General features: G+C 38.5%; 2 protein-coding genes across 12 annotated transcripts in view; one reads left to right on the top strand and one right to left on the bottom strand.

Moving 5' to 3' along the window:
* Nucleotides 1-393: 393 nt before the first annotated feature.
* On the bottom strand, nt 394-18,853 carry PREPL (prolyl endopeptidase like). Of its 11 annotated transcripts, XM_069852640.1 has the most exons (15): nt 18,836-18,853; nt 18,077-18,349; nt 15,012-15,206; nt 14,433-14,499; nt 13,477-13,683; nt 12,056-12,179; nt 9,154-9,370; nt 8,388-8,573; nt 6,745-6,948; nt 5,822-5,997; nt 4,012-4,228; nt 3,653-3,802; nt 2,572-2,698; nt 1,401-1,483; nt 394-499 (listed from the first exon to the last, which is right to left on the bottom strand). In XM_069852640.1, exons 2-15 carry the CDS (start codon nt 18,293-18,295, stop codon nt 419-421), a joined length of 2,253 nt encoding a protein of 750 aa, XP_069708741.1. In that variant the 5' UTR covers nt 18,296-18,349; nt 18,836-18,853; the 3' UTR covers nt 394-418. The 11 variants fall into 11 exon arrangements, 5 of the variants coding, with proteins under 5 accessions (XP_069708741.1, XP_069708740.1, XP_069708743.1 ...); XR_011337038.1 differs by lacking the exon at nt 18,836-18,853 and having other exon boundaries at nt 1,401-1,514; nt 18,077-18,672; XR_011337037.1 differs by lacking the exon at nt 18,836-18,853 and having other exon boundaries at nt 1,401-1,497; nt 18,077-18,672.
* A 347-nt stretch (nt 18,854-19,200) lies between these two features.
* CAMKMT (calmodulin-lysine N-methyltransferase) overlaps nt 19,201-19,910 on the top strand; it is a 222,302-nt gene continuing 221,592 nt past the window's right edge. Inside the window, exon 1 of the mRNA XM_069852646.1 lies at nt 19,201-19,299. Coding sequence (XP_069708747.1) covers nt 19,201-19,299 — 99 coding nt within the window. The remainder of the gene's footprint in view (nt 19,300-19,910) is intronic.

Genomic DNA, 19,910 nt, shown 5'->3' with positions numbered 1-19,910 from the left:
AATACTCCTTGGAAGTTTTACTGCTTTGTGTAAAATTTGGTCTTGGAAGAGAGGTCTTAGATGGGAAAGGCTGCCTGTACAAAATGCATGTCTTCACATGTTAGGCTTTATGCACTAACTGTTGTGCTTCAGCATTACTTGTCCAGTGCTGCACTGCTTGTTTATGTCAACAGACCTGTACCGAACAAACTGATTAATGCAGGTGGCTACTTCTGTACTATCTGGTAGGGGAGAAACTAAGTTCTTAGTTCGTATGTTTAAAAGCCAGTGTGACACCCTACTTTGTCTTTGAATGTCTTGTCTGCTGACACCCATAAAGCAGGGATCCAAGAGGAGACATCCTCTGGAGAAGGTGTTTGCTTTGTATGCAAATAAAAACCTGTCGCAAAGCTCTTCAGGTGGTCAATGTATTTATTAGCTATTTGCAGGATTTGCTCTGATGTTGGAGATGGCATACTTCCTCAAGTTCTTTGTTCAGAAAAGCAAGGTGTCTTGCAACCTAAAATAATGAAAATGTTTTATTACAAAATAAAAAATTTCTTAACACTATAAACCTTCAGGTTCTTGTACAGATGTTCTGATCTTCTTTGTTTCCCATACAGATGCTAAGCAATACCTTAAGACAGAATGAGGCTTTTCAGCCTGAAAGAATTAATTTTGGGAATAACTGCCTCAACAACCAAATAACATTTGCTAGGATTTGTTAAAACTTAACAGTAATAAAATTTGTAACCAGCTGACAGTCTGAAACATTGGTAACAATATGCCAGGTCTTGGCAGTATGTAAATTTTAACATGCGTGCTCATAGAAAGTGAAAAATCTTGAAATCTAATTGTAGTAGTGTCCTTTGAGAATGCTGATCACGCATTTAAAAATGTAAAGGTCAGACTCATCATGTATGATCTGCTCATGAGGAATATGGAAGTAAATAGCCAGTATGACAATTGTAAGTACTTAACACTTTACAGTGCAAGACTTTTCCTGCTGGAACAATATTTTACACAACTCTAGAACCTTTAATTCAAAGCTCTCAGCACATTACAGCGGGAGGGTAACAGTATTTTGAGGCTTAAAGCAAAACAAGGTTCAATAATCTGGTGTGGTCACTGGCTCTTTTAGATCTATTAAAATTATGTATTGATAAAGGTATATAACTATGTATATATATATATAAAAAAAATCCTGCTGAGTTTTATATATATATGTAAACGCAGCAATTGGTCTTAAAATATATGTAAAAAGTTGCAAGTGCAACCTTAATTCCAACAGGCTGATGTTTTTTTCTTTTGATACTTCAAACATACATTCAATGACTGCATGAACAACTGAGGTTGAAATATCAATTGAGAGGTCCCGTCCCTCCAACATGTTATGGATGAATGCAATAAAGGGAACATACCTCATTCAGTGAATCCTCCCAAGATGAATCACAATGACTGCCATTTGCCTGGATGTCTAAGATGATGTTAGGGACCCAATTTCCTGGAACAATGAAGCTAACAGTCACTTAACACTGAATGGACAAGGAGAAAGGTAAGTGGGGATGTGAGTTATTTAGGGATAGATAATTCTGCCGCCTGCCCTGACAGAATTTCTGTTATTGCTTAAGAAAAAACAGAATCCCGTAGTGGCTTGCTGGATGTATTATTTGTATTTCTATAAACTAAATATTTTTTAAAATGTATATATATATTGAGAGTGTTTGTTCTCTCTCTGAGTCTTTTTGGGCAGATGTGCTTTTCTCTTTCTGAGCAAAGAGTGCAACACTAACTGCAGTATCTGCTATCCTTTATCAACCACTGCAGCTGTGTGCTGCTAGCAGAGAAGCAGCATAACGAAATATGGAATACAGGATCTCTTTTGGTACTGATGGCAAAAGTGTCTCCCCAGATTAGATGTTGCTAGAGAAAAGTAAGGCTTGAATGTACCTTTTGCTGGAAAAAGTCCCAAAGCCAGTACTAGATTTCAAGTATAAAAAGCATCTGTGCCATGGCATGTTTGTCATTCTAACTTGGACTAACACCTGCAGTTTCAGCAAACTGGGAAAAGTAGTCTTTTGTAGAGCAGCAAAAATAAGATTTTTATCCATATGTTGTTGAGAACTGCAGTCTGAACATGGCAGTAGCTGGACGAGGCAGCTTGGATTCACCTAGTATTGTCCAACACTTGCCACATATTGAGGCCTAGGAAGAAGTGAGCCCCACCCATATTTTCCCAGTCTTTATTTTTTTTCATATTAGAGGGTATTCTGAGCCTGTTGTGGTTTGTCACTATTAATACTTAACATACAGGCTTTACTATTTTCAGGCAAGTCTACAATACTGAGATACTGGGTTCCTCTTAAGGCTCTGGAGAGTGCATCTTAGATGCTGAGGTTTATCTGTTTGTCAATATGACTGCACTTCTCGTCTTTGCAGGTAACAGGAATTACTTCAGAGTTTAGTTACCATATTGTATTGTACAAATGAATGCTTTTAAAGAGAAGTCAACCTACACCGTGTTTGATTACATGACTACTCATATTCATATGTCCAGTTAACTTCATGTATCTGCAATATTCTTATTCTTACCTTTCTTACTTGTTCTGCTGGCATAACATAGTGCAGCCTTCCTGAGTTTCTGAACATACCGTAAAACTCCAGTTAGTGGTATCCTTTGATCATTTTCATATGCTGTGATAAAAACTGAAGGATAACACTGAGATTAAGAAAACAAAACCAGTTACATACTTGACACCCGATTTTTCTCATAAAGCAAATAACAATTTTTTCACCATTTATCTTACTGTACTACTTGTTATGGCTTATTTAAAATGCACCCATTACATAATTACCTGCTCTTAAAAAAGCACTTTTATCACTCTAACTGCAAAAAGTATTTTGGTCTGCAAAATGACTTCATATTAGGGGATCATCTACTTGCAAAAGGTAACCAAAAACATCCTCTCCCCACTGATAAAGGTCCGATACATGTCTGCTTGCTGATGATCACAAAAAAAAGGGAGTAATAATCATGGAATTGTTCACCTTAGAACTGCAGTGGAGGTTTATTTTTGCACTCTTTGTACACATAAAAAGTAGTTGGTTTGGGATACTAAGATTTTACAGAATAAAGCTATGCGACACAGCTAACGCATTACTTCAAATAAAGAAGATTTCCTCTGAGATAACAATGTCAAAGCTATAGCTCTTTTTCCATTTCACTATTTGCCTCTGAAAAGCTATTTAATCAATGGAAAATACCTTCTCCCTCCTGTGAGTCTGCAAAACTCAGTAGAACAACAGAAGTCCCCCACAAAAGAAGAAGGCATTTTACATCTTGAGTTTTGTTATACAATAGAATAATCTGTTACTTACTGGCAGTCCTGTAACAAAAGCAGGTTTTGAAATTTATTGATTATTTAGGAGAAAGCATTTGGTTAATTTCAATTGTAGCTTATCACTCCAAATATTGCCAAGACCATTACTGAAATAGTTTATTTGTATTAATGATTCATGTTAACATGAAGCAGCAGCTAAGACAATTCTAAAATACCACATTTTAAAGTGCTGAAAAGGTAGAACAGACTTTTCCCAGTTATGCACTTTTTGTTTTCATACAGACTGCTACACTTTATTACTATAGTATTCCACACAGAAAGCATAGTTTTACCTGTGGCTTAATATTCTGGTATGGACAATAGCTTTTGATATACTTCATACATTTTTCATCTGCTAGTGGATCTCCCCATTCTTCCTGTTCTTCAATTGTCAGTGGGAGATGAGTTTTCATCATTGTACTTAGAACATCTACGAAAGGAGCCTTAGAAGTTATTAAAAAAAACAAAACAAAACAACAAACAGTTGGCAGCAAATCTGACAAGAGGACCTCAACTGCCTAGGTAAAAAAGTTTTCTTAAACAAATGAGGAAGGTGAATTCTGAACTAGAATATTTCTGAATTCCAAAATGGGCAAAATGAAACAAAATACAGTTTAATGCCATAATTCCTAAAGGGTTTGCAGCACCTTACCTGTAAAACCACGGCTCTGACAAGTTCTGGATTAGTGTTGCACAGGGCTCCTGCAAGTACTCCTCCTGCACTGGCTGCCGTTAGTGCCGTGTATTTTGGCTGAGAAAATCCTAGTTCATGCAGCAGCATGATACAGGCCTTAAGGTCACAGAGACCTTTGAGTTTATTATGCTGACATCCATCCTTGTGCCAGCTAAGGCCCAGCTCTCCTCCACCCCTGAAATTTAAAACAATTCAAGATGGGACTCTCTTTGGAAAATGTTGCATGGCAAACTTCAGAAAATGAAAAGACAACAGCAGCTACAGAATTGCAAAACCATAGTTTGCCTTCCCAATTAACTGTTCTTTTTTCTGTTCTTGTCTTTACCCTCCTTTATGGCTTAAATACACAAAATGCAAAAAAAAAAAACCAAACCAAACCAAAAAAAAAATCCTTGCATGATGATTGGTGAAAATCATAACTGCACGAGGGCACTCTGTGCCATTGTGTGCATGTGTCCTGAAACTCATAGGAAAAGCACCAGTTTAAGAAATTACGCTGTAGGCAATATAAAATCAAACATTCATGTTATCTTTTTATACATGAAACTTAAGAAATAAACATTTGCAATACTTATTTCACTAACAGTAGCATTTATTAAAACAGTAATAGTAAAGAGTGTTTCACAGCTCCACATGAAGACTCTCAGGATTCATCTTCCACATAGGTTATCTTTTTAGAATGCTAAGAAGTTTTTCTTTTTTCTAGTTTATGAATTTCAAATACTACTTGAAATGTTACATTTTGTAATATGGAATTTTTAAATTTCTTTATATTCCTTTCTACATAACTGCTGTTTTCATAGAATCATAGAATCATAGAACATTTTCAGTTGGAAAAGACCTTTAAGATCATCAAGTCCAACCACTGACCCAACCCTACTAAATCTGCCATCAGACATCAGTTTTGGTTGTGTAGAACCTGAAACAACCTGAAATTTCCTTATTCAAATTTCAAGTTTAAAATTAATTAACTGGTTATTCTGTCAAATTTCATCTTTAGATGAAGATTTTAATCTAGGACTGATGTGCATCTTAAGATACTTAGAGGGGTGGGAAGAAGAACAGCACAATGCTTGCCACTGAAGCCAGCAGACTGAATATATTTGTATGCTGAATTTGTTTTGGAACTGGTATTTCAAACAATTGCTTATTCTCCTCCTTCCTTCCCCTCCCTAAAGTGATTCTTTTGTTGTCTTTTTTACCTACTGAATTACTGTCTCAATGAAAATGTGAAGCCTATTGTACATAATGGTTTTATAAAATAGTAGATTTGTAGCTAAATCAGAGACAGAGGATTTAGCCAATAAAAGAACAAGAGATGCAGGTTAAATGCTTAGTTGTTGTTATAGAAGGAAAATGGCTTTTAGGAGACACAAACTGAACATTAGTACACAATGCCCTCAGAAAAACGGGGAGGTAACATGTCATTGTAATCTGAACGTTATCAAAGTTTTTCTTGAGGAAAAATGAGACAAGGAGTACTGAGACTTCAAAAGAGTAGAAGTTATATACAAGTTATACCCTGTTGATTTAAGAAACCTAACTGCGGTATGTGGTCTTAAAAGTATCATTTTTTTTTCCTGAGGAAAATTTATGTTTTGTGTTAAAAACTACTTTAAAAATAAACTACAAGAGATGGAAGTGAAAAGCATGAAGAATTAGTTATAGCTATGTGAAAAACTATTTCTGCACCTCTTCAGTTGCACATCAAGAAATACCTGTATATCCCACAGATTAAATTCTTAATTCAATTTCTTATTTGACTTACCTAACATGGCAATATGCTAATACCCAACCCTCTTCAATCAACATCAGCTTCTCTTCTTTAAAGGTCATGTTCAAATCTATGCCATAAGCTCCATATACATGAACAAGAAGTGGTTTCCTGTGAAGCTCTTTAGAATTCATATTATGAAAAACTGTAATTGGCACCAAAGTTTCATCCTGGAAATTAAGGAGTATTTTACAATAAAGGACATTTCAGAAATCTCAATGACACATGGCAATGAAAACTTCAATTATTTATTTTAAAATGTGTTTTTTTGATTACAGTAATTTTTTTTCACTTAACACATAGAAAGCACTCTTGAAAAATAAAGCGAGAGACTGAACCTCTGCTGTGTAGACTTCTGGATGCAGAGTACAAAATTCATTTAAGTGCAACACCTGAGGAGTTTTTAGACTACCAAAGCACCCAAGTCTTCCTTTCTCCTTTAACACCAAGAATATCTATTATTAACTAAATAGTTTACTGCTTACTAAAGCACAAACTCCTTATTAACATCTCCAATTTTTTAAACTCAGGCTGTTAAAACTTTCATTTCTTGTTCTATACTGTACAGCTGGTTGTGGAATGCTCTTTTCAGTAGCTGGCATGTTCTTAGTTTATCATGGAGAACATGACACCATACATCAACTAGCAAATCTAAGTTATATTGTTCAAAGATTCTTAACTCATTGTATACTGTTATCTTCTCTAGTGTACCCAGGTTAATGGAAAAAAACCTGAAGCCCTTATCATGACTCTTTCTTGTTCTCTACAGCACTGAAGAAAACACCCACTGTTCAGTAACTATAGCACCAACTACTCTTTATGTTTTTAATCTCTATTCCCTGCCAAATGCATTTTCTTTAAATGGGTGAGGAGAAGGGAAGAATAAAAGGAATGGGAAAAGGACTGAAAAATCTTACCTCGCTTTTAGCTAGTAAACGTGTAGTGTGATAATTCATAATAATTGGTACCTCTTGCACAGCTTGTTCAATGAGATTATTTTCTTTAAATGAATATGCAAAACACTTAGGGGGGTGCACTGGGGAGGTGAGCTGAAAATAGCAAGTGCTGGTGGTATGTTCAGGACGAGATTCCAATTCAAATTCACAGGCCCACATAGGTAGCTGAGAAAACACAGCATTTCAAGTAAGACCCTTACACTGCTTATGTAAATTTTGCCTAGTGTGTCCTTCAGAGGGAAAGATTTTGATTATCAAGCTACTTGTCGTCAGTTTGTATGTAGCATAATCTGTATTTCTATTAAATTCAGTGCTGAAACAGTCAAAAAGTAAAAGACTTTGGCAAAGTTTTCCCCTAAGGCCACTGCATAAAGTTCAACAATGAAATAAAAAAAGAAAAATAAGTCCAAATTCGATTTAAAATGGGCATCAGTGCACTTTTTAAAATGAAAACGTTCTTTGAAATTATTCTGCAACAATTTTATTTTTTAGATCCTATTTTACCTCTGATTTCCAGTCCTACTTCAACATGTTATACAGCCAAGTCCACATCAGTTGTTATGCTTTTGCTGCGATTTAGCTCAGTAATGCTAAGCCATTGAAAACCCCTGCCTCTCTTAACTTTGTTCCTAGTGCCAGCCATTGTGAAGAACAAAACCTTTTCCTGGCACATTCAACCTCAGACACTGACTGCTATTATATTTTAAGATTTTCAACTCTGCTACAAATAAAAGAAATCAAGATTCATTCTTTGAGAGCAGCAGGGATGTAGTCAAACCCTCTGCCAGACCACTACTTACTTGGGTATGGTTGCTAGAGAATTCTGAAATGGCAGCAGAAGTCCAAGTTCTCCAGAATAACTGCAGACATTTTCTGAATAAACAATGACCGTTCGCAAAAACGATGGTTTCAGAGACCATACAGTGTACTTTGCTTAGGTTTTTTTTTGTAGCAGATTCATAGAATGTAGCATTGGTAGCTTGTTGAAGTTAACCTGTGAGTAGTTCAGATTGTATTTATCAGGCAAACAAATTAATTAAATATTTTGTCTGAATGGTCTCTAGAAATCATGGTTTTGAATGGAGTGACTTTGTTTTTTCATCCGCAAGTATTTAGTAACAACTAGAGAAGTGAAGAAATACTTTGCACAAATTGTATTGCAATATCAATTCTTCCCACTTATTCTGGGTCAATGTCCATACTTATCTTCTGAATGTTCTATCTTTCTTCTGCAAGAATGCTGGGCTTATTTCCTTGCTTACCCTAATGAGTGTAACCAAAAATAGGCCCAGTAAAACTAAGTAGAGCATGTAAGGAATCAAGTCCTATTTTACGTTAGAAATGAGCTGTACTGTAAAGAGCTTGACTGTAATTTGTTGAAGAAAGAACTGACTTATAGGATAGCTGCTCTTTAACTTTCGAAGTGCTACAATAACCACCACATGAAATCCTGAAGAACAACCACAGGTAATACAAGTAGTTATAATGACAAACTTGTTAGTATTATAGTTTCCAGACCATTTCTACTCTTGGAATTTGTCCTTGCTTTCCTTAGAATGTTAAGTTAAAAATATTACTCTTGCTTAAGCCAAGCTAAGACATACCTTTATTGACTGGACTGAATGTGAAACAAAAGAAAGCACGTTTAAGTAAAGATGGCCAGCATTCTTCAGGAACATAATACAGTGATCACGGAACATCTCCAGGTCTACTAGCTTGGTTTTCTTCTCCAGTGCATAAACTAACTGCCAGTTCTCCGTGCCACTGGAAGCTACTGGTGCCTTCATCAGCTATATTAACAGAAACCAACCTTGCATTACTAAGATGTAGTAAGACTTACAAATTAGTTGTACAGACACAGAGGTGATTGCATGCAACATTTGTAATGTAAAAAATTTAGTTTGTATTCAAGGGTTTTACCTGACTAAAACTGGAGGGTTTAAAACTCCATTTACTTGGGCAAAATGGAAGAGCAATTCAAAAACATTTGGAAAATAAGTTAAATTCTCATAGATTACTTTGTAGAAGACTTTCATGCAATAAATACATTCAGTGTAACCAGCAAAACTGTAGGTGGCTTGGTTTTATAGACTCAGCTCACTGACTTAAAATTTAATATAGGGTAAATGACTGTTAAAGCATATTCATTTCTTGATGCTGCTAAAGGAGTTAGAATCAAATTGGCATGCTACAGGCAAGACTCCATGTACTGCTACCGGTCTTTCAATCCATGCAGCACTCTGTGAAATTCTCTTAAATCATTTCAGTAAGCTGTGAAGCACAGAATTAAAAGCCAGCCTTACTGTTTCTGTATGATCTGCAACAAGTATCCAGATGAATCCTATGAATCTTACTAACAGTTAAAATTACCTTATATTCTGCAGGTTCTCCATATGTAGTAAGAATATATAACTCATTGTTTCTGTGCTCAATGTGGTAAATGACCCCTTTTGTTCGTGCTTGTACAAGAGCAGGTAACTTAAAAGGATGCCTACAGTCAACCAGCCAAACTTCTGAGGTGGTCTTGCTGTTGCTGTTGATAGTGAGAAAACGCCTATCTTTCGTACAATGTAGATCCACAAAGAATCTGTAAGGAATAATTAATAAATAAAAGCTTAAACTTGATTAGTATTTTAAAAAGACATTGCTCGTTCCAGTATCATGAGCTTCTACCTGCAAGGTAAGAAACAGCATGCCTGTAAGTAGGGTGGAGAAGTTCCAGACTATTTGGTTCCCAAACCCACTCCTGCTGCATTTATCCTGGAATTCAAAAACCCACAGTCTCTTGTGTGGAACCTGAAATCTGCAAGGAAAGCAGTTCGGTTGTTGCTGAAGTGAATCTAGGTTTTGGCATCACTGAGATAGACTGGAAGCTCATTGATGTACGTATGCTTTAAAATTCAGGCAAAATGTGGAACTTTCTATTAACCTCGTGACTTCTACGAAAAAAGGAAAAATAGGTAATTAAAATTAATAAGGGTCATCATGTGGGAACAGCAATAACAAAAGAAAAATAAGAGCTATAATAAAGACCACAGAATCACACAGAATCACAAGGTTGGAAAAGACCCACTAGATCATCGAGTCCCACCATTCCTATCAGTCACTAAACCATGCCCCTTAGCACCTCATCCACCCGTCCTTTAAACACCTCCAGGGAAGGTGACACAACCACCTCCCTGAGCAGCCTGTTCCAGTGCCCAATGACCCTTTCCGTGAAACATGTTTTTCTGATGTCCAGCCTGAACCTCCCCTGGCAGAGCTTGAGGCCCTTCCCTCTTGTCCTGTTTCCTGTCACGTGTGAGAAGAGGCCAGCTCCCTCCTCTCTACAACCTCTTTCCATGTGGTTGTAGAGAGCAATGAGGTCTCCCCTCAGCCTTCTCTTCTCTAGGCTAAACAACCCCAGTTCCCTCCGCTGCTCCTCGTAGGACTTGTTCTCCAGCCCCTTCACCAGCTTTGTCACTCTTCTCTGGACATGCTCTAGAGATACATTGATAAAAAGCCTAAACATTACTGACCTAACTTGGTCTAAAGCAATTAGGATACATGACAGACAGTGTAGCACTGATGAAGCTGGAAACTAGGTTTTATAACTAAGAACCTAGAAACTATCTACAGGTTTAAAATGCTTCTAAAATCTAGAAACAGAAAATAGAACTAATGAATGCTAATATTAGACAAGTTCAGGCTGAAATCAAGATTCAAATTTCTATAAGTCATCCTAATTAAACAGAATGTCACATGTCACATGTCAGTTTCTTTACCACTCTGAATCTTTAAGATTGGATGTCTCTAAAGGCAAAACACAATAATCCAGAAGATTTCATCAAGAAATGGCAGGGCTGAGTACCATAACCTGCATTACACAGATCAGTCACTGACTGCAATAATGATCCATTTAGACCTCAAAATATTTGACTCGTGAAGCAAGGGTGCTGTAGTGCATTTGCAGTGCCTTTAGTTATTTTCAGGTGGAAAAACTCCAATTTCTTTGGAGTTGTTTTTTCTAATTGCACCTTCTTGACATCTTTAGGAGGACAAGCACAGCAGGGGATCTAAAGTCTGCAAAGAATCAGCCTCCTGCCTCCCTAATACACATAAAGCAGGCGAGAATGCAGCACTGCATTCAGTAGAGATTCTAACAGTTCAGCTTTGCTGATCTTACCTCCAAGAGCATCAAGCTGAAATGCAGGTCACACTTCTCCCCAAGGACTTTTGACCTTGACGTTACAATTTTTGTCTATGCAGCTTTTTTTTTTTAAAAAGAAATCAAAAAATTTTCAGCTTTTAAAAATATTTGATTGCACCTAAAAGAGCTGGTGAGGCATAGAATGGGTCTGCTGAATGGCAATACAAAAGAATGTCTTGCCATCTCCATGAATAAGGGGGTTCAGTTATGAGATGCAACAGCACATGAACCTTTAGAGTAAGTTTCTTGTAGATTTACTGTAATGACTGTGACCTTCAGAATTATGCCAACAGTTTCCCTGTGGGGAAGTGTCAGGTCAGTGCAACTTGATTTTCCAAAAGTATGCATCAAATGCAGCTGAAACAAAAGGATCCCATTTACTCCATCTCAACTGCAGATTGTTTTTCTGGTTTGTTTTGTTTTTTTTCTTAGATTAAAGTATATTTGAAATTTCTTTACTGAATATGTAACCTGAATTAAGAAAAATCACAAACATTCATGCAATGCTGTATAAATCTACCACATGCTACAGGGCTGAAAAACCTGCTTTGCACTCAATTTAGCAAGAGCCTTGCTTGTGTCTTCCTAAACCACTACTTAAAGAAAGGTTATTGAGAGGGTATTCAGTCAACAATAGTTCTGTCTCTGGGAATGCTATAACGACTTTGCTCATCCATTACCCAGAGCAAGGATTAGCCTGAACTTCTGTGTTTTTTTAAAAGATGTATCAGACATCAATAGCAGAGAAAACAAAAAGAAATCCACAGTCTGATTTACCCTGTATGAAACTGTCACACATTCATTAAAGGACACCCTGACCTGAGACTGACCTTGACATTTATAAACTCAGCTGAACTCATGAGGTAAGAGAGGAAAGTTAAATCTCTGTTGATCACATATCGAGAGGAGAACAGATCACACTCTTAGACTGCATAAGACAACTGTCAGCAGAACACAGCTTAAAAATGCCTTTTATCGTTTAGAATATGATCTGGAAGAATTTGTTTTCCAAAACAGTTATATTGTACATATAAAATACTCTAGAATACGTAAAGGACTTGCTATATTTTAGGTAAATATTACCTTGGATCTTGTTCTGTATAAACTAACTTAGTATGTTTCTGATCAGTGAAAGTGGTCATAAACACATTCTGGCATTTAAGGTTCTTCTGACTTGTGTAATACAGAACATCACTGGTCGCCCATTCTGGAAAAGACAAATGCATATCAAATTTGGAACAGTACATACTATTACTGAGAGAAAATGGAGCTCCATGAACACTGGACCCAATGCTGAAAAAGGTGGGATTCAGCTGAGGGTTCATGATGAAGACAAGACTTTAGAAGGGAAATCAAAGTTCTTCTATAGCGTAGCAGATGCAAATTTTCAAGAACTTCTACTGGTTTACTTGCTATTGCGTATCCTACAAACAAGCGATACTTTGCAAGTGGTCATACGATCTAATTCTCTTGCCCACGATGGAGTTCCCTCTGTACTTCATACCTCTGTAACTCACTTATGCCTGAGTAAGTATACAAAATGGGTGTAATGTCTACCATTTTGATAGTCATTTTTGTACTCTTATTATCTGACATCATCTGTCACACCTATGTAGGCAACAGGGAGCTGGTTTCTTAAATGTATTGATTCTTCCAGGCAAATCTACATACATTTCCAAATGGACTATAGTGAAAAACCTCACTAGTTTTCAACAGGCATGATAAACTTCAATTGTGTAAACACCACATCAAATTCTTGTTACTTTCCATTTTTGTAACTAGGAAGTTTTACCTAGTTTTAAATTCTTGCCCTGCTCAGGTAAAATGTTTACTGTTAATGATGACACTTAACAATACAATCCAAAACAGAAGATGTGGAACTTGTATAGCTGCTATTGCACTCTTTTTGCTATATTCTCTTAACATATCATAAAAAAAAGAAAAATATCCTATCAATATCCTATCAAATATCCTAAGTTTACCTCTGCTAACTTGCTGTTTGCAAGGCAAAGTTCTGTAACGTATTCTGAAAGAATTGACTCAAGGCCTGACTGACTTCTTGGGGCCTTAACTGTGACCTCCCCACCCTCGAGTCCATTTGAAATTCCAGCCAATATTTAACAGTAGGCAGCACTTGCACACTCTTCAATGAAGCTAAGTGCCTACAGCTATCAGCGAGTTCAGTTGTAGTTGTCAGTAACTTCTTAAAGAGGCATATTGAATTAAATAATTGTATGCATGATTGTTCAAACATATAAATGCTTGTTTAAAATGAAAGAAAACTTGTATCATGAAAACAGCCACTTTTACCACATCAGGTAACTTGTAATTTTGCAGTGTGGAAGAAATCTTATATAAGTAAGAACTCAACAGCTATAAGGATTAAACCTAAAAATGTTGTTTCCTTTCCCCCCCACCCCCCCAATATAATAGTAAAATATTTTAAAAACAAATGAAAAAGTATGGAAAGCTGGTGACCCATACGGTATTTATAAGCAACTTACCAAAACTAAATACATTTGGAATTACTTTTTCCATGAGAGGAAAATGACCCAGTTTCAGAATAATGCAGGTTGCCTCTTCAGAATTTTCACTTTTTAAGCCGATAGCCATGTATGTCTCATCTGGTGAAATTCTCATTCGTCGAATAAAGGCATTAGAAAAGCCATGATCTTCAGTACTGAATAAAATGTCAACATTTCCTTCATCTACTATGTAAAAAAAACCAAACCAAACCAAAACAAAAAGATATAGCAAAAAAAAAATCCTCTAATTAAGACACTGTCAAAATGAACAGCGGTTGTCAATGCCTGTATTTAACAGCTCTGCCTGCAATATTCACAAGCATACTACTGGAATTTATTAACACCAAATATTTGTCTACTACTGGAATTTATTAACACCAAATATTTGTCTACTACTGGAATTTATTAACACCGAATATTTGTCTTGCAAGATGTTTGCAAATGCACTTTGTAAAAATAATAAAAAAAAATTACAGTTCCAGGTGGGGAAAAAAGTTTTCTAGTTATTATTAAGAACATTTTTAAAGTGTAGACCCTGGCCCCTAGGAAATATATTAAAGTTCAGATACCTACAGCACAGTTGTTTTTACTACATATAATTAATACCTCTTTTTCCCACCCCTTCAGAAATAAAAAAGCATGAATGTGCTTTTTCTTTTTCAAAATGTTAAGGCTCTGAGGAGAATTACTTCTCTCTGTCCTCTCCATAAACTTGCCTTAGTATCAGTATATACTATTCCCTAACTCTCTTCACCTCACCTTTTCAGATTCAGGATTCTAGAATTAATCATCATTAAAGAATTCTACAGAAGTATTTTTAGATTAGTTATTCTAAGAAACAGAGCAATTAAGCTTTAGTGTATGAAAAGTACACTAGCCTATACATGTACAGCATTTTTAACAAGCATACCGTGTTACCAAGAGAAATCCCTTACCATCACCTGCTTTTGAGAGAAATATGCAGCCATCCTCTTCAAAGTACACATTGTTGCCAAACCTGATCTGTTTAATACAAAACAAACACATTTCAACTCCAACATATAGTTAGACTGTTTCCGTAGAATCTCTATAGTCAATCACTGTTCTGTAGAACACAGCTGTAAAATACACACAACAGAATATAGCACATATATCTGATACTAAAGAAGGAACTGCAAACATCAGAAAGGTTCTTTCAAAGTTAGGGTCCTTAAGCTAACCTGCCCTAAATTTAACAAAAGGCTCAGATTACCTTCAGTTGCTCTTGTAAATTACAATGTCTTGTATTCTTTATCAAGAAGTCACATGATTATTGTATCTTTTCTTGCTTTTGCCTATGGTGAAATTAAGGTAAATATACTATCATAATAGGTATAAGCTGTTCTAAACACATGCTGTTACTATCCATAAGTATTAAAACATTCAAAACTACCACCATAAAACAATAAGAAAACCAGCACTTTATAGCAGGAATGGCTTCACTGCCTTTTATTTGTACTCAAGTGATGAGAAATGTATGGTTTTTTGCCACTTACCCTTGGGCTTCCCAAACTGAATGTATACTTGTGCAATTCTTCTAATTTTTCCTTGATTCTTTTTGTCATAGCTTTGTACCTTGCTGAAACGTCATTCCAGTTTTTCTGCTCTGATTTCAGAAGATTCTTGTATAAAAGCTCTGATGTTATGGATGTATTTTGCTTCCTTTTGGAAGGGATTTTTGTTTCTTCCTGCTAAGTAAGGAAAACCAACAATGGCTACAAGCCAGAACTTGTACTCCAAGATGAATATATTGGGACAATATTTCCTGAGCTACAGAGCCAAAACCAACTTTGAATTGATACAATAGTATGTGCCATTAAAAAGTAAAACCACAGCTAGAACAAGTTTTTGTTTTCAATTCTTCCTGATCTTCTAGGGAGGCATTATCAAATGTGCTTTACTCGACATGTTTATTGAAGTTGTCTTTTCAAAACTTACTATTAACATATGTTCATAATTGACTATGTGTAAATATGTTTGTTCATATTCTAGAAATATTTTTTAGTTAATTTTTATGGAATTCTGTTGTTTTTTTCCTTTTTCAGAGGTGTTTTCACATGATTTTCCTGTCTTCAGAGTGAATATAATTTCTCATTTCCTTTCCTGTACAAAAATGCTGCCCACATCTCTGCCCCTGTACCTAGGAGTCCTACCAGCTTGTTAAGGTTCTTGTTCTATCTCTTCTAAAGCATTAGTATAGATGTTCATAGGGTGCAGAATGAAGTGAAGCAGTGAACTGATATGAATTCTGCAAGAATTTTATCAAGAATGAGCCCAAGGATCTGGTTTTCCATGATCCATGAGCAGGGTACTGCTACCTTACTGCCAACAAAGCTGTCTTCTCTTGTAAAAAGGTGTTAAAACTGCTAGCACAACGCTACATATTTTTGCTTGCTATAAAATCTCGTTTGATTGAATAATAAGCTTAATGACACATATTATAGCAGATAACACTGCACAGATCACACAGAGTAGCATAACATTCCCTGTAGTACGTGAACAGGTCTGAACTTAAAATACAGCACATACTTTTTTACCCCTTCTTTCCTTTGCATCAAGAATGGTTGGTTTGTTCCTGGTCTGCCTTCAGCAATGCAAAAGACCTAAAACGTGAACGTTACGAGTAGACTTTGAAAGGAGGAGAAACTTTCTGCTCCAGGTCCCAAACTCACATACAGGAGCGCTCACTGGTTCAGACCAACGATCCCTCTAACCTAGTATATCCAATAAGAATCACAAGTCAAAGAAACCACGTGTAACTGGTCAAGATAAAGAACTTGCAGGATATGTTAGTCGTACCACACCGTTCCCAGTCACTGCAAAAATTGCTCTAAAAACCACACAATTTTCCTCAAACCATAAGCAAGCAAACAAAACCCCCCCAGTGGCCCCAAATGGATTGTTAGGAAAGCATAAGAATGGGACAAGCACAGATGATATTCCCCAACAGGTATTCCCCAAGCCTTCAATGATTTTAGTTCAGGAATTTCCTCAGCTAAACGTCATTTCTGAGTATTTCAAAAGTCTCTTTCACATATGTGTATCGCCTCTCCCTGTACCTACATAAAATTTCAGCACCCACAACTTATTTTGACAAATCCCACATTTTATGAATCTTTGGATGATTCCCCATCCTTTTGTTTTCAGCAGTTCCCACTATATTTACTTGGAAACAGTATACAGAGCTGGTGGCCAGTGTTGGTATATATTTGAGTTACTGCACACCTTGTTGCCTGGGAGAAAACAACTCAACTAGAAAAGCATCTAGAAAGATTTTGAGGCTAGCAGAGGATCAACGATAATCATCTTGCAAACATTTGCTCCAAAGTAAACAGGCATGGCTTCCTGTCGATGAAAACCACTTGTTTGTATCCTGGAACTAGTATCATAGACCTGCTTTTCTAACTGTGTTAGTGACCTGCCAATAAACAAACAGAACCACACATTCTCATCTATCAAGACTTCCTACCCTCTCCTCGAAACTTGTTTCCTTTTCAGAAGCAAACTTAGGAACTGTTTACATTATGGTTAGAAATAAGAGGGTTACAACAATGTGATCTTTGGCTCCCCTTTGAAGAAACATCATCAACTTGAAACAATCACACATCCACCTGAAAACATGTTTAAGATAAAATAAACCTAAACACTTTTAAAGCATTATGCATATATATCAGTTTACCAGTTGTCATACCGCAGGGAAGCTTTTATAATACTTTTAGCAAACTCTGTATTAGAAACATAGGAATAGAAGACCTAACATTATTTCAGACCACTTTCTGACTCTGTGCATGTTACATTGCCACTGATTTACACAACATTTACTTTCAGAAATAAAAGTGCCTTTTAAAGTATAGCTTAACACATGTGAAGCCAATAGACTATTTTAATATTTAATATTTAATATAGTGTACAGGAAAGGGAAAGTTTTGTTGACCCAGCTCACAACAGTTAAATCGTGCGTCGTCATTTTGAATACTCTGCCTCTCCACTAGCTGATCTCTCCCTGCAGTTTCCTCCTGACACTTTATCTGCATTTGTCAGGAAGATACCAATTTTTCAAAAGTTGCCACAGCAGGAAGATAACCAGAATGCAACTTTACATCAAAGCAGTATAGGAAAGTTGAATAGCATATTTCTTTGAATGTAAGTGAAATCCTAATATTTCTCTCTGGTTTGAATCCATTGGGAAAAAATGTTTCCTAGACATTTCTGAAGCATATAGAACCACAGAATAGTTTGGGTTGTAAGGGACCTTAAACATCATCTAGTTCCAACCCCACTGCCATGGGGAGGGACACCTCCCACCAGATCAGGCTGCCCAAGGCCCCACCCAACCTGGCCTTGAACACCTCCAGGGATGGGGCATCCACAGCTTCCCTGGGCAACCTGTGCCAGTACCTCACCACTCCCCATCGTGAAGAAATTCCTCCTTATGTCTAGTCTAAATCTGCCCCTCTCCTGTTTATATCCATTCCCCCTTCATCCTATCACTACAAGCTACCTTCCTTAACAGATGCGCCAGGAGGCTTGGCGACATTAGGTCTATACTTAAACAGCATACCTTGCAGGAAAAGCATCTCCACGGCAGGATGCTTCCAGGTGGCACAGTCCTCTGTGTGCGTGTATGTCCTGAACAGTCCAGGATGGAGCATTTTGGGGGCTTTATTTTACTAGGGAGACATACTGTTTGAAGATGGTTACGCTTAGAGTGGTATCTGATGCTGAAGCTCAGCCCTTGGGCAAGATTTCGTAGTGCAACACATGGCATCCTAATCTTCATTTCTTGAAAGTCAAACTGAAACTTCAGAAAACCCCAAGCTCTTGATCATTTGCCCTGTGTAAGGGTAAAATGACGTGAAACATACATCAGATAAACTGAAGGTAAAGCTCCCTCTCTTTCCAAGAGATAAAACTAATTCATTAGGCAAATAAGACGAAGAGAAACAGCAAAAAGCAAGCTGTTTCTCAACAACCAGGAGACACAGCTTAGCTCGCCTTCAACCTGCTACTTTACTCCAAAACGTGGTTCCTGGTGGCTGAAAGCTTAAGTTCAGTGAAACTACCAATAAAAAGAAAGGAAGGTGCAACCGCGCACGCTTAAATGCTGAAGAACCGAAAGCCGGGAAGCTTTTTCTTAAGCCTTTTGCCCTCTGGGAAGCATCGCGCGGCAATAAAACCGCTTTATCTCGAGAGGGCAAGCGGTCAGCAGCCGCCGGAGCGCCTAACAGGTTCGAGGCTCTGCGGGACGAAGCTCCCAGCTGTTTTTTCCCCCCACAGCCCAGCTCCGCTCCGCTCCCCCAACGCCCTGCCCGGCCCTCACCGCCTCCCTTCTGCCCGCAGCTAAGATGGCGGCCGGAAAGCTTCAGCCGGGCGCGCCAATGACGCCACGCGCCGCGCCGCGCCCCTTCCTCTAAACCACTCCCGTTTCAACGCACGGTTTCGTTTCGTTTGTCTTCCCTCCTTCCCTCCCTCCCGCGGCGGTTTCGGGCGAGGCGTTTACGAGGCGCTCTCCCTCTCCCCACACCGCGCCTGAAGAGAACCGGGCGCAGGGCAGCGGCGCGCTCCTCCTTTCTCCCCGCCGCCCCCCCCCAACACTGAGCGCTGCCCTAAACAAAGATGGCCGCCCTCCCCGCCGAGCCGTAGCCGGGCTGGTCCCGGGAGCACCGGGAGGCTCGGCTGCCGCGCATGGCCGAGGCCGCCGGCTCCGCGCGCCGCCCGGGCGCCGGGAGGGGTGAGGCGACCGGCGCGGGGGCAGCCGGAGCGCGGTGGCGGCTGCTGCGACAGGTAGGGGGCGCCCGCGGGGCGGGGCGGGAGCGCGGCGGGGTCCCGGCTGCGGCGGCGGGGGCGTCACCTCCGTGCTGCGGGGCAGGAGCTGCGGGCAGGAGGCGTTTCCCGCTCGTGTATGGGCTGTTACTTTCCAAGGGCTAATTTTAATCGGAGAACAGTTTGGGTTGGAAGGGAATTCGAAGCGCATCCAGCGCCGGACATCTCCCACCGGACCATGCTGCTCAAAGCCCCGTCTAACCTGGCCCTGAACACCTGCAGGGATGGGGCAGCCACAGCTTCCCTGGGCAACCTGTGCCAGTGCCTCATCACCCTCATGAAGAAATTCCTCCATAAGTCTAGTCTAATTATGCCCCCCTCCAGTTTATACTTCGTCCTATCACTACAAGCCTTTGTAAAAAGTGTCTCCCCAGCTTTCCTGTAGCCCCATCAGGTACTGGAAGGTCACCATAAATTCTCCTCGGAGCCTTCTCCAGGCTGAGCAACCCCAACTCTCTCAGCCTGTCCTCATGTGGGAGGTGCTCTAGCCCTCTATCATCTTTGTAGCCCTCTATTCCATTAATCATAGAATGGTTTCAGTTAGAAGGGACCTTAAGGGTTGTCCAGTTCCT

This window comes from Phaenicophaeus curvirostris, chromosome 2, assembly GCF_032191515.1.
Source record: "Phaenicophaeus curvirostris isolate KB17595 chromosome 2, BPBGC_Pcur_1.0, whole genome shotgun sequence".
NCBI classification, from domain to species: Eukaryota; Metazoa; Chordata; class Aves; order Cuculiformes; family Cuculidae; genus Phaenicophaeus; species Phaenicophaeus curvirostris.
This window is presented reverse-complemented; position numbering and strand designations above follow the sequence as displayed.

What these genes read in the sequence shown, in the direction of transcription:
- PREPL (XM_069852640.1), bottom strand. Translation starts at nt 18,295, where the DNA reads ATGAAGATTAGGATGCCATGTGTTGCACTACGAAATCTTGCCCAAGGG. An exon ending in GAGAACCTGCAGAATATAAG is followed by an intron (nt 8,574 to 9,153) that starts GTAATTTTAACT and finishes CTGTTAATATAG; the next exon opens with CTGATGAAGGCACCAGTAGC. An exon ending in GTTTACTAGCTAAAAGCGAG is followed by an intron (nt 5,998 to 6,744) that starts GTAAGATTTTTC and finishes CTTAATTTCCAG; the next exon opens with GATGAAACTTTGGTGCCAAT.